The sequence below is a fragment of the Gopherus flavomarginatus genome, chromosome 17 (genome assembly GCF_025201925.1).
Source record: "Gopherus flavomarginatus isolate rGopFla2 chromosome 17, rGopFla2.mat.asm, whole genome shotgun sequence".
Lineage (NCBI taxonomy): Eukaryota > Metazoa > Chordata > Testudines > Testudinidae > Gopherus > Gopherus flavomarginatus.
The window spans coordinates 3,002,279-3,014,954 of record NC_066633.1 but is presented as its reverse complement, the minus strand read 5'-3'; the positions used below and the strand labels follow the sequence as shown (position 1 = coordinate 3,014,954).

Sequence of the window (12,676 nt, the reverse complement as noted above, 5' to 3'; positions counted from 1 at the left end):
GCACTTCAGGTTTATGACGACAATACATTTTCAGTGTCCCATTTTTTAGCACAATTTGTGTGGGATGAAGGGAAATTTTAGATAGAAAATAAGGAATAAGTGACTATGAATGAAATAAGAGAGTGCAGGTTATTGGCTGCTGATAGAACAAGTTATCAGAAACTACTCTGTTGGCAGCTGTTGTATACTCTTTCCGTCCTCCCCCCTTCAGTTCTGTAACTTCTGTAGGAGCCTCTACTGAGACGCTGTCTCTTGTAATTGCTGGAAGGGAGAAATGGAACAAATGTATCTGCAGTACTGTTCTTTTTTTCTCTTTGTTCCTTGGTCAGTGCATTGGTGTCACTGTATTCTAACAGATCTTCCACCTATTGCTTTCTCCAACACACCAACTTGTATGAAAAGAACATTTTGGGGGGGTGGTTGAATCCTAACCATTCAGGTGACCCTAGGTTGTGGTGTAATGTCAGCTTTGTAATTTTGAGCTACTAACAGATGATGATCCTGAAGTCTTCCCTCAACTTATGTAATGTTTTAAATGGTGCCCACCCTGCAGATGGTATGTTGGGGATGTAGAGCACAGAGCTATAAGTCTGTATGCATAACAGCCACTGTCCTTTTTACTATTTCAAATGACGTACAAAGTACAGGTTTTGTTTACGGAGTGTGATCGTAAGTTAGGCATGGTCTGACAGTTGAGAATTTGGATTTTATTTGTGTCACTGCAAATGAATTGGGCAAGTCACTTACATCCTTACTTCAGTTTACCAATTTATAGAAGGGGGATCATACTTAACTACCTTACTTACAAACTGTGCAAAATATTAATAAATGTTGGTAACAGTATGTAAAATAACTTTGGCTTGGCAGAATAATTTTTTAGCTTGCACAGCTCAGCTAAGTTTGTAACAACATCACCACCCCACCTCCCCCACCCCGGAGAAATAAGATTTATTCTGAGTTTACCAAGTGCATTGGAGTCCTTTTGAACACAAGTCATATTGGAAGTTTCAATTGTATTTTTGTGCTTGGAATATGTATTAATCTTTGTGGGAGAATCCAGTGAAGGCCAGATTCAACTTTCTTGGTAGAAGGAAAATTGGAAGATGATGACTAGAATTTAAAAAAAGCAAATATGATTTAAAATAATAAAAAACTAATAACTTACCTTTGCTTGTACTTTATCACATAGGGCTCAGCTTTTATTTTCAGTATTCTGCTGGTCAACATAAGGTTGGACAGTTTTAAAAATCCTTGCAGACCCGTGAGAGATTTTAATTATAGGTTAGATCATCATTTGTGTATTACTTTCCCTTTCTCAATCTAATTTCAGTTATTTTTCTGTTCTTAAAGTTTGCCATTTTCCCAATTGTTGCCTGGTGCCAGGGATGACCGAGCTTTATGTCGTTGTATCACTATGGAAGCAAGTCTTAGAGCAGGGGTCGACATCCTTTCAGAGGTTGTGTTCCAAGTCTTCATTTATTCACTCCAATCCAAGGTTTTGCATGCTAGTAATACATTTTAATGTTTTTAGAAGGACTCTTTCTATAAGTCTATAATGTATAACTAAACTATTGTTGTATGTAAAATAAATCAGGGTTTTAAAATGTGTAAGAAGCTTCATGTAAAATTAAAATTTAAAATGCAGACACACACCCCCACCCCCCCAGACTGGTGGCCAGGACCCGGGCAGTGTGAGTGCCACTGAAAATCAGCTCGTGTTCCTCAGGTTGCCTACCCCTGTCTTATGGTTGCACTGGCCCTGGTGAAACTCTTAGGCAAACTAGGCAGCCGCCTAGGGCGCCAAGATTGGAGGGCGCCAAAAAGCGGTGACCAAAATGTCTGGGATGCTCACCTGGCACTGCAGCTTTGATCAGCTCTGGCCAGCCGGGAACTGATGTCATTCCTCCTCTGGACACCAGGGGTGCTGCGCTGCTCTGGCTCTGCCCCAAAGCCCCTGCCCCTGTTCAGCCCCGCCCTGCCCTGAAAGCCAGCCCCATCCCCCACAAAGCCTCCCCCTCCCCCGGACCCTGCCCCCACGGGAAGGTGGTTTAGGGCCCCAGAATGTCTAGGGATGGCCCAGAATGTCTACCCACCACCCTGCCCGCAGCCAGCCCCTGCAGCACCCCCTGTCTCCAGCCAGCCCCACACCCGCTGCCCTGCCTCCAGCCAACCCCACACCCAGCCCCGCACCCTGTCTCCAGCCAACCTCTCCCACACCTCCTCCCCTGCCTCCAGCCATCCCCGCACCCCCTTGTCTCGAGCCAACCCCTGCCGCACCCCCCCTGCCTGAAGCCAGCCAGCCCCACACCCCGTCAGGTTATTCATTTATTTTCATTAAATATGTAGACTAAATAATGAAATTAATAAATTTTCAGGCTGAACATGTATTAATTCTAATGATCAATGCCATATTATGCAGTATTCATTTTTGAAAGTTTATAATCGATGCTCTGGGGGGAGAGGTGGAAGTTTTGCCTAGGGCGCAAAGTATCCTTGCACCGGCCCTGAGTTTCATACGTTTTTCTCTTGGTCAGCGAGTTCCTGTGCTCGGAGGATAAAGTGAATTGTTCTCACTTCTTGAACTGGAAGAGTCTTATAGAATCGTAGGAATGAAGGAGATAAAAGGGAACTCACGAAGTCAACAAGTTCAGGCTCCGGTGCTGAAGCAGGGCTAAGATGACTGCTGACAGGCATTTGTCTAACCTGTTCTTAAAAATCTACAATGATGGGGATTCCCCAACCTCCCTTGGAAGCTTATTCCAGTGCTTAACCACCCTGATAGTTAGGAAGTTTTCCCTAATAGCTAACCGGGCTCTCCCTTGCTTCAGATTAACTCCATTACTTCTTGTCTTGTCGTCAGTGGATGGAAGATAATTGATCACAGTCCTCTTTATAATAGCCCTTAATATAGCTGAAGATTATCAGAGTCTTGCCCCCTTCTTTTCTCAGGATTAAACATGCCCAGTTTTTTTAACCTTTCCTCATAGATCAGGTTTTCTAAATCTTTTGTTTTCGTTGTTATCCATTGGACTCTCTCCAGTTTGTCCACATCTTTCCTAAAGTGTGGTGCCTAGAATTGGATGCAGTACTCCAGCTGAGGCTCAGCAGCGCCAAGTGGAGCAGGACAATTCTCTCTCATGTCTTACATATGGCATTCCTGTTAATACATCCCAGAGTATTAGCCTTCTTTGCCAGTGCATCACATTGTTGCCTCCTTCAATTTGTGATGCACTGTAGCCCCAGATCCTTTTCGACAGCACTACCACCTAGCCAGTTATTGCCCATTTAGTAGTTGTACATTTGATTTTTCCTTCCTGAATGAAGTACTTTGCACTTGTCTTTATTAAATATCATCTTGTTGAATTCAAACAAATTCTCCGATTTGGCAGGGCTGTTTTGAATTCTAATCCTGTCCTCTAAAGGACACCACCTCCAGCTTGGTGTCATCTTCAAATCATAAGCATACTCTCCACTCCATTATCAAAATTATTAATAAAGATATCGAGAACTGGATCTCGGACTGACTCCTGTGGGCCCCCACTGGATATGCCTTCCCCATTTGACAGTGAACTATAGATAACTGCTGTTTGAGTATGATTTTACATGATTTGTTCTTGACAAATCCATATGGGCTATTCCTTATCATCCTGTTATCCTCTATGTGCTTACAAATTGTTTAATATTTTGTTCTAGTATCTTTCCAGGTATCGAAGTTAGACTGATTGCTCCACAATTCCTGGGGTCCTCTTTGTTCCCCTTTTAAAAGATAGGTACTATGTTTGCCCTCCTCCAGTCTTCTGGGACCTCACCCATCCTCCACGGGTTTGCAAAGATAATTGCTAACAGTTCCGAGTTTTCTTCAGCCACTTCCTTAAGTACTCTAGGATGAATTTCATCAGACCCTACCAACTTTGTTAACCTGTTCTTTCTGTATTTTGGCCTGCATTCCTTCCTCGTAATTGTGCTTTGCCATTAACTTTTTTAGTGAAGACTGAAGCAATTCCTCACTTTCCTTGATCCCATCAGTTATTAGCTCTCCTTTCCCACTAAGGAGAGGTCCTCTGCTTTCCTTTGTTTCTCGTGCTCTGAAGAACTACTTATTGCCTTTATGTCCCTTTGTAGGTGTAACTCATTGTGTGCATTAGCCTTTCTGATTTTTCACTACATACTTATGCTATTCTTTTGTACTCCTTAGAAATTCATCCATGTTTCCACTCTTTATGGGATTCCTTTTTGATTTTCAGGTAAAGAGCTCCTGATGGAGTCATATTGGCCTCTTACTATTCTTCCTGTCTTTCCTTTGCATCGGGTTAGTTTTCAGTTGTCTTTAATATTGTGTCGTCCTTGAGAAACTGCTAGTTGTCTGAAACTTCTTTTTCCCTTAGATTTTCTTCCCCATGGACCTTATCTTGTTAAAGTCTGCTTTTTTGAATACCATTCTCCTTATTCTGCTACTCGCTCCTTTGTCTCCTTAGAATCACAAAATCTATCATTTCGTGATCACTTTCACCCAAATTGTCTTCAGCCGCAGATTTGCAAGCAGTCCTCTCTGTTGGTCAGAATCATGTCTAAAATGGCTGTCCCCTGGTTATTTCCTCCACTTTCTGAAACAAAAAGTTGTCCCCAATACATTCCAAGAGCTCACTGGAAAGTTTGTGTCTTGCTTTTCCAACAAATGTCAGGGTAATTAAAGTCCCACATTACTACCAGGTCTTACGTTTTGGATATTTCTGTTGTTTATTCTAGAAATACCTCCTCCACCTCCTCTTCCTGATTCGGTGGTCTATAGTAGACTCCTACCATGACATCACCCCTATTTTTTTACTACTTTTATCTTTACCCATAGACTTTCCACTAGTCTGCTCTCCTTCTGGACCTCAGAATGCAACACCTTCTCCCTTTTTATCTTCCTGAACAAGCTATACCTCTCTATGCCAATATTCCAATCATCAGACTTATTCTACCAAGTCTCATTGCCAATGAAGTCATAATTTAGCGTATGGTCTAATACTTCCAGTTCTTCCTGTTTCTTTGTCGTATTATGTGCAGGTAAGTGGAAGTATGGCCTGAAGGAGAAGGCACTCCTTTCACCAGGATGCCTACCCAGTTTTACACTTTATCACTAGAGGGAATGGTCAGATGGGGCCGGAGCCAGAATCTGCTGCTTAATTGCTGATGTCCTATGAAATCAAAACCGAATGGTCCAAAAGAGCAGCTTACTATTCTGTCCGCTAATTTATGAGAGAGACAAGGTGGGTGAGGTAATACCTTTTATTGGACCAACATATGTTGGTGAGAAAGGCAAGTTTTGAGCTACATAGCGCTCTTCTTTGTGCCTGGGAAATGTACTCAGACCTGAAGAAGAGCTCTGTGTAAGCTTGAAAGCTTGTCTCCCTCACCAACAGAAGTTGGTCCAATAAAAGATATTATCTCACCCACCATGTCTCTCTAATATCCTGAGACCAACTCGGCTACAACAACACTGCTATATGGGAATCTTTGTGATGAGGCCCAACACTGTAGCGTTTAATTTCAGAAAGGGGAGCTACACAAAAATGAGGTGGTTAGTTAAACAGAAATTAAAGGGTACAATGCCAAAAGTGAAATATCTGCTAGCTGTGTGGAAACTTTTGAAAGACACCATAATACAAACTCAACTTAAATGTATACCCCCAAATTAAAAAACATAGTAAGAAAACCAGAAAAGAGCCACCGTGGGTAAACAGCAAAGTAAAAGAAGCAATGAGAGGCAAAAAGGCATCCTTTAAAAAGTGAAAGTTAAATCCTATTGAGGAAAATAGGTGCATAAACGTTGGCAAATGAACTGTAAAAATACAATTAGGAAGGCCAAAAAAGAATTTGAAGAACAGTTATCCAAAGACTCAGAAAGTAATAGCATATATATATTATATATTTAAGTACATCAGAAGCAGGAAGCCTGCTAAACAACCAGTGGGGCCACTGGATGATCAAGGTGCTAAAGGAGCAACTCAAGGACGATAAGGCCATTGCAGAGAAACTAAAGAATTCTTTGCCTCGGTCTTCATGATTGAGGATTTGAGGGAGATTCCCAAACCTGAGCCACTCTTTTTAGGTGGCAGATCTGAGGAACTGTCCCAGATTGAGGTATTGTTAGAGGAGGTTTTGGAACAAACTGATAAATTAAACAGCAGTAGGTCACCAGGACCAGGTGGTATTCACTGAAGAGTTCTGAATGAACTCAAATGTGAAATTGCAGAACTACTAACTGTAGTCTGTAATTAATCATTTAAATCAGCTTCTGTACCAGATGACTGGAGGATAGCTAATGTGATGCCAATTTTTAAAAAGGGCTCCAGAAGTGATCCCGGCAATTACAGGCCTGTAAGCCTGACTTCAGTACCAGGCAAACTGATTGAAACTACAATAAAGAACAATATTATCAGACATATAGATGAATATAATTTGTTGAGGAAGAGTCAACATGGTTTTAGTAAAGGGAAATCATGCCTCACCAATCTGCTAGAATTCTTTGAGGAGGCCAACAAGCATGTGGACCAGGAGTATCCAGTAGATATAGTGTACTTAGATTTTCAGAAAGCTTTTGATAAGGTCCCTCACCAAAGACTCTTTTGTAAAGTAAGCGGTCATGGGATAAGAGGGAAGGTTCTCCCATGGATTGGTAACTGGTTAAAAGATAGGAAACAAAGGGTAGGAATAAATGGTCAGATTTCAGAATGGAGAGAGGTAAATAGTTGTGTTCCCCAGGGGTCTGTTCTGGGACCAGTCCTGTTCAACATATTCATAAATGATCTGGAAAAAGGGTAAACAGTGAGGTGGCAAAATTTGCAGATGATACAAAATTACTAAAGAAAGTTAAGACCCAGACAGACTGCGAAGAGCTACAAAAGGATCTCTCAGAATTGGGTGAATGAGCAACAAAATGGCAGATTGCATTTATCAACATTAAATTTCAAGTAATGCACATTGGAAAGCATAATCCCCGTATAAAATGATGGGGTCTGAATTAGATGTACCACTCAAGAAAGAGATCTTGGCGTCATTGTGGATAGTTTTCTGAAAACATCCACCCAGCGTGTAGTGTCAGTCAAAAAAGCGAACAGAATGCTGGAAATAATTAAGAAAGGGATAGATAATAGGACAGAAAATATCATGTTACCTCTATAAATCCATGGTATGCCCACATCTTGAATACTGTGTGCAGATGTGGTCATCCCATCTCAAAAAAGATATACTGGAATTGGAAAAGGGGAACAAAAATGATTAGGGGTGTGGAACGGCTTCCGTATGAGGAGAGATTAATAAGACTGGGGCTTTTCAGCTTGGATAAGAGGCTTCTAAGAGGAAATATCATTGAGGTCCATAAAATCATGACTGGGGTAGAGAAAGTAGAGAAGGAAGTGTTGTTTACTACTTCTCATAACACAAGAACTAGGTGTCACCAAATGAAATTAATAGGCAGCAGGTTTAAAACAAACAAAAGGAAGTATTTCTTCACACAATGCACAGTCAACTTGTGGAACTCCTTGCCAGAGGATGATGTGAAGGACAAGACTATAACAGGTTTCAAAAAAGAACTAGATAAGTTCATGGAGGATAGGTCCATCAATGGCTATTAGCCAGGATGGGCAGGAGTGGTGTCCCTAGCCTCTGTTTGCCAGAAGCTGGGAATGAGCAACAGAGAATGGATCTTTTGATGATTGCTTGTTCTGTTCATTCCCTCTAAGGCACCTGGCCACTGTCGGAAGACAGGATACTGGGCTTGATGGACCTTTGATCTGAACCAGTAGGGCCATTCTTATGTTCTTATGTTTCAAGGTGACCCTAGAAAATTTTTCTCAGAATTCATTGACACTTAACTTACAATGTTTACTGATACTCTATCTTCCTGATCTGCTTGGAAAACAATTTTACTCCAAATGCAGCTGAAGCTTTAAACCCTAAAGGGTCTTCATTTATGGCTCCATCAAATTCTTTTCCTGTCAGATCAAAAATACAGCTCTTCTCCCTAAAGAAGTTAATGAAGCTACTTGGAACTCATACTTACTTATGCAGATTTTTTTCCCTTTTAATCTTTCCTCCTCTCCATTCAGACAATCCCTGACCTTGCAGCCTTCTTCTGTGCTGCTTGATTGAGATTAACCCAAAGACTTGCACTTGTCATATTGCTAAAGATAAATTAAAATAAATAAAAACAGGTAGTTGGCTTGTTCCTGCTTCCCAGCATCAGAAAAGGTGCTGAAGGGATAGTCTCTTAGAGGTGTAAAAAGAAATGCTTTGGAAGAGGAACTGTCTAGTCAGGAAATGGGAGGTATGGCTCAGAAAAACACCGAGGTCCGTTATTGCATCACTCTACATCTGCTAACCCTTGTTAAGGGCATCTGGAGGTTTGTACAGGCCATCATCAGGGTTATACATACCTCTGTAAAGAAAGAAAGAAAATTAAAAATGCTTTAGATGGAGGATTTCACTTTTTTGTTTTATATAGATTCCGCTGAATAGATATGGGTGGGATGGAGGACACCAACAAACCTATGCGGGATCTGAATGTTGAAAGATATCAAAATACAGGCTCATTGGACAACATTATTGGCTCACAATCAGTTTACTTCTGTATTTTTAAATTGGTAAAAGTCCATGATGTGTTTACAATTGATATGCCATCTGATTTAAAGAGTTACTAGAGATGAGAGACCTATCAGATCTGTAATTCCTCCCAATGCAAGATAGTGTGCCAGGAAGAGCAGTTAGATATGATATGAAATACTTTCTTGAAGAAAGAGTTTTCTTTTACTTGCTCTTACTAATTTTTTTTTGGTTTCTTTCTTTTATCAGTGAGAAAAGTGCTAACTTTTCTTATATTATTCTTGCCTTTGTATATAATTACATTTAGGCCATGTAGCTTTATTGGTGGCAGTGCCAGCTATTAGTGCAAAATTAATTCGTATTTGAATTGGTGAAAGCAAGATCTTGTATCGGTAACATAAAGATAGAACATACAAACATTAACTGTTTTTGATATTCTGATCAGTGTGAAAGCTTTCATGGAAATCAAAGATGGTTATGATATCACGAGGCTTCTTCCCCCCTTGCTGTTGTCTGTGGAGACTCAGAATGTACTTGACCCACTGCTTTCTGCATACCGCAAGCTGGAAGGACTCTGAGTAGTGTATTTGTGACGTGCTGAGACTCTGGAAGCTGTGGTGGAAGATGCAGGATTCTTTCTTCAAGAGTTCTGTGCACTGGAACATCCACTGGAGTGAAGGAGAAGAAAAGACTATCCTCTCTTTCTCTGTTTATGTACAAATACATGTATGCACATACCCAGACAGACTCATCTTGCAAATTCTTTCCACTTTCAATATGTTGGATTGGTAACAGTGACATGGCTTTCTTTTTTTATTTCAACAGAATTCTAGGGCAAAGATTGGCATGTTATCATGGAAGGACAGCATAACCATCCACATCATCTAGGGGACCAGAACAACCCTCTCTGCAAAGTGCCAGGGCCGGAATATCAGCATGATCCTCAAGTAAGCACATTTATCTCTTTAATCCCCCTTTTTTCTCCTTAAAGACTCCATGGAGTCCTTTTTTATATCCTTTTTTTAAATGTTAAGATTATTATAGTCTTTAAGGTATATACATTTTTGGGCCAAATAGCTTGACAGTGTTCCTTCAAACCCATTTTTGATGATTACAAGTGGAATGGGAAACATTTTCAATGGTACCTGTAGCAAGTTGGCTTATAAAATTGGCTTATAAAAAGCTTATACTGGTAGAATGCTGACTTTGTTGACTGCTGTGGTTCCTTAAAGAGAGGCCAAAGAAAAGAAGCTGTTTGAATTTTAATGATAAATATATTCTTTATTTATCTACTGGAATATTTTAATAGTGAATATTTTAGTGATAAATACCAAACACAAGAAATAGGTCAGTCCAGATGAAATTGTATGCTCTCTTTCCATCTTTTGAGCCTCTGGGAGCATCATTCCTTTATATTTTTTGTCTGCACAAACATATTTCCCTGTATGATACTCTCCCTCTGTAACTGACAGTCGACAAAAGGGGTAGAGGATAAAGATATCATTAGGTCTTATTTCCAGACTAACTGCAGATTTTCAGTTTAACCAAGAAATTATTTTTGTTGGTATGGCTTGGGGCTACCTCCCTCCTTGCAGGGTGTTTAAGGCTGCAGATATTATTCGAACAGTTAATTTTTACCTGCATAGTACCTAATGCAGTTAACAAAAAGCCTTAAAGGTAGAGAAGAGTGCTAGAAGTCTTACTGGGAAGTTGGGTGTTAATTTGTCACTTTAAGTATTGGATCCAGTGGGGTGTTGAGGTTCCTTGGACAGGAATAATTCATTAGGAAAGCTGTAGCAAAACATAGATACAAGATTCCAAAAACAATGGGTTGTCTGATTATACAGTACAACAATGAATATATATTGTGTAGTGCTGCTTTGAAAATACATTGTATGGAGCACGGCCCCCCTCTCCTAATGCAGCAATTTGTCATATTAAGTCATTTAATAATAATTGAATCCCCTTGATTAATCTCCTATAATTAGCCAGTTGCATTTTGAGCAATTAGGGTTAATTACTGCCTCATTTGGCAGGGTAGAGCCCCTGTAATTATTTCATGAACAAGATTAGGAAGTGTTCTTAAGCAGCAGATACATTCATGGCATCGTGGAGCACATGTTAGAATTTGTAATAACATAGTTAAGTGTAATTAGTAGGTAGTACTCTATGTTCTGCCTTTACCTTGCTGCTGAGCAACCTCATTTCGCTGAATGGTCGTTGTTCAGTGAAGATTTCCCCCTCTCCTGTTAGTATCTAAATTATATCAGTGGAGGTGTCTAAGTATATCAGCTGTTCTGAGGACGATCCAGGTTGGAAATTGGGGGTGAGGAAAAGAGCTCTTGTATCTTTACTCCTTTTTAATAGCCCTGGTGCTGAATAAACCAGAGAAATAGAGAAGGTGAAATGTTAGTTTTATAACACAGTTTATTGTAAAAAGAAACAAAATATAGTAACTTCTGAAGCAAAGATTATCACAATTTCCTTGTGTGTCAAGGTGATGATGGTTTGTTTATTGCAGAATATCTGGTTTTTCATTTGGCATAAGTGTAATTAGAGGACTTCTTAGTTTTGTGGTACCTCTTCTGTGGAAGAATCTCAAACTACATAATTCTGCGCCATGAAATGCAGCGATACTTGTCTCTGAGGGCGTTAGTAATGCTAACATGCTATGCTGCAGTTTAGGGTGGGAGGGAGGGTAATGTTGATTAAACATCTCTTATGAAAAGTGTCACGCATGGGACTTCAGTGTTTCTGCAGAGCAGGCAGTGTGTTGGCTTTTAAAGTCTCAGCAAAAAAAGGAGGGGAAGTGGCAGAGAGTGAGAGAATAATCTAAATGGAATGGTTTCTTTTCTTCAGTCAAGGTTGTGCCTTCGTTTGCAGATGGACCAGACCAGGAGTATACCCCTATCCCAAAGGCCTTTCCTAACAGTAGTTTTCACTCTTTGGTTGAAAAAAGCTTTTAGCACTTTTCATCTTACAGTTTCAAACACTTCACAAAAGCGTATTATCTCCATTTTACAGGTGGCAAAGTGGAGGCAATGGCTGACCAAATGTTGCATAATAAGTCCGTGGCTGAGCTGGAAATAGAATTCCAGGACCGTTGACTCCCCATCTCCTTCTCCAATTACTAGACAACACTTCCATAATAAGACTATGTGCTTTTATTCAGTGCCCTTCTACAGCTAATGCTGCCACTAAAGTGCTTCTGCACAGGTGGGGAAGTGGCATTTGCTTTTCTTAATACTACGTGAGCTGCTAGTACCAACATAGCTTTCCAGTTATAGCCTGATCTTCGCTGTTGCCTGCCTCATGTATAGTTCAGATTCTGGAGTATTTTTCTGCTAAATAAAAATTTGGGGCTATAGTAGCTGTACTCTGGTGGCTTGATATTTATTTTTTTATAAGTTGCAGATACAATAAAAAGGTATATAATTTCATCTTTGAGAGATAAATTGACTACATGTCACAATTTGTTTCAAACTTGCCCCAGGAGATTTGCAGTGCTAGTTTAGAACCATCCCTAGCTGCTCATCTGCAGTATTTATATTTAGTGTTTTAGTTAACCTTTTCCTTATGACTCACAATAGAACTTCATACTTAGAAGTTTTCTAATTAGAGTAAGTGAATATATATATATATATATAGAGAGAGAGAGAGAGAGAGAGAGAGGATCTTCTAAAATCACAGCAAGGATATCAGCCCAGCATTGTTCCTATGAAGTTTGTAAAAAGAAACAGAATGGTTTCCTAGTAATGTTCCTGACTGCAAGCTGGCAATCAGTGAAATACCCAAATTATTTGTTTGCTCTGGGTAGCAGAGGAGTAAATACTATGCGAAGTATGTAAAATACAGTTCTAAAAATATAGCTTTTTCATCATTTTTATTGACTGAAATTTGGTTTTATAAAAACAGTAACACAATCCAGTGTCTGTTCTGTGACCCTTATTTTTACAGTTCTCAGATACTAGGATTGCTCATGATAACAAATTTTGGTCACTACTGATTTAGATTGGATTCACTTAGCAGTGAAAGTCTCTGTCCCATTTATAATTCCCTGAGGCATCCAGCTTTTTATTCAGTTTCTCCT

General features: G+C 40.0%; 2 protein-coding genes across 3 annotated transcripts in view; one reads left to right on the top strand and one right to left on the bottom strand.

The window, feature by feature from the left end:
• Window positions 1-12,676, bottom strand: part of PSMB7 (proteasome 20S subunit beta 7) — a 563,007-nt gene that overhangs the window by 450,340 nt on the left and 99,991 nt on the right. The window lies entirely within an intron of this gene.
• The window catches only part of NEK6 (NIMA related kinase 6), an 83,218-nt gene that overhangs the window by 8,520 nt on the left and 62,022 nt on the right, over window positions 1-12,676 (top strand). For both annotated transcript variants that reach the window (XM_050926274.1, XM_050926273.1), the window contains exon 2: window positions 9,412-9,533. In XM_050926274.1, coding sequence (XP_050782231.1) covers window positions 9,441-9,533 — 93 coding nt within the window. In that variant the 5' untranslated portion in view covers window positions 9,412-9,440. The remainder of the gene's footprint in view (window positions 1-9,411; window positions 9,534-12,676) is intronic.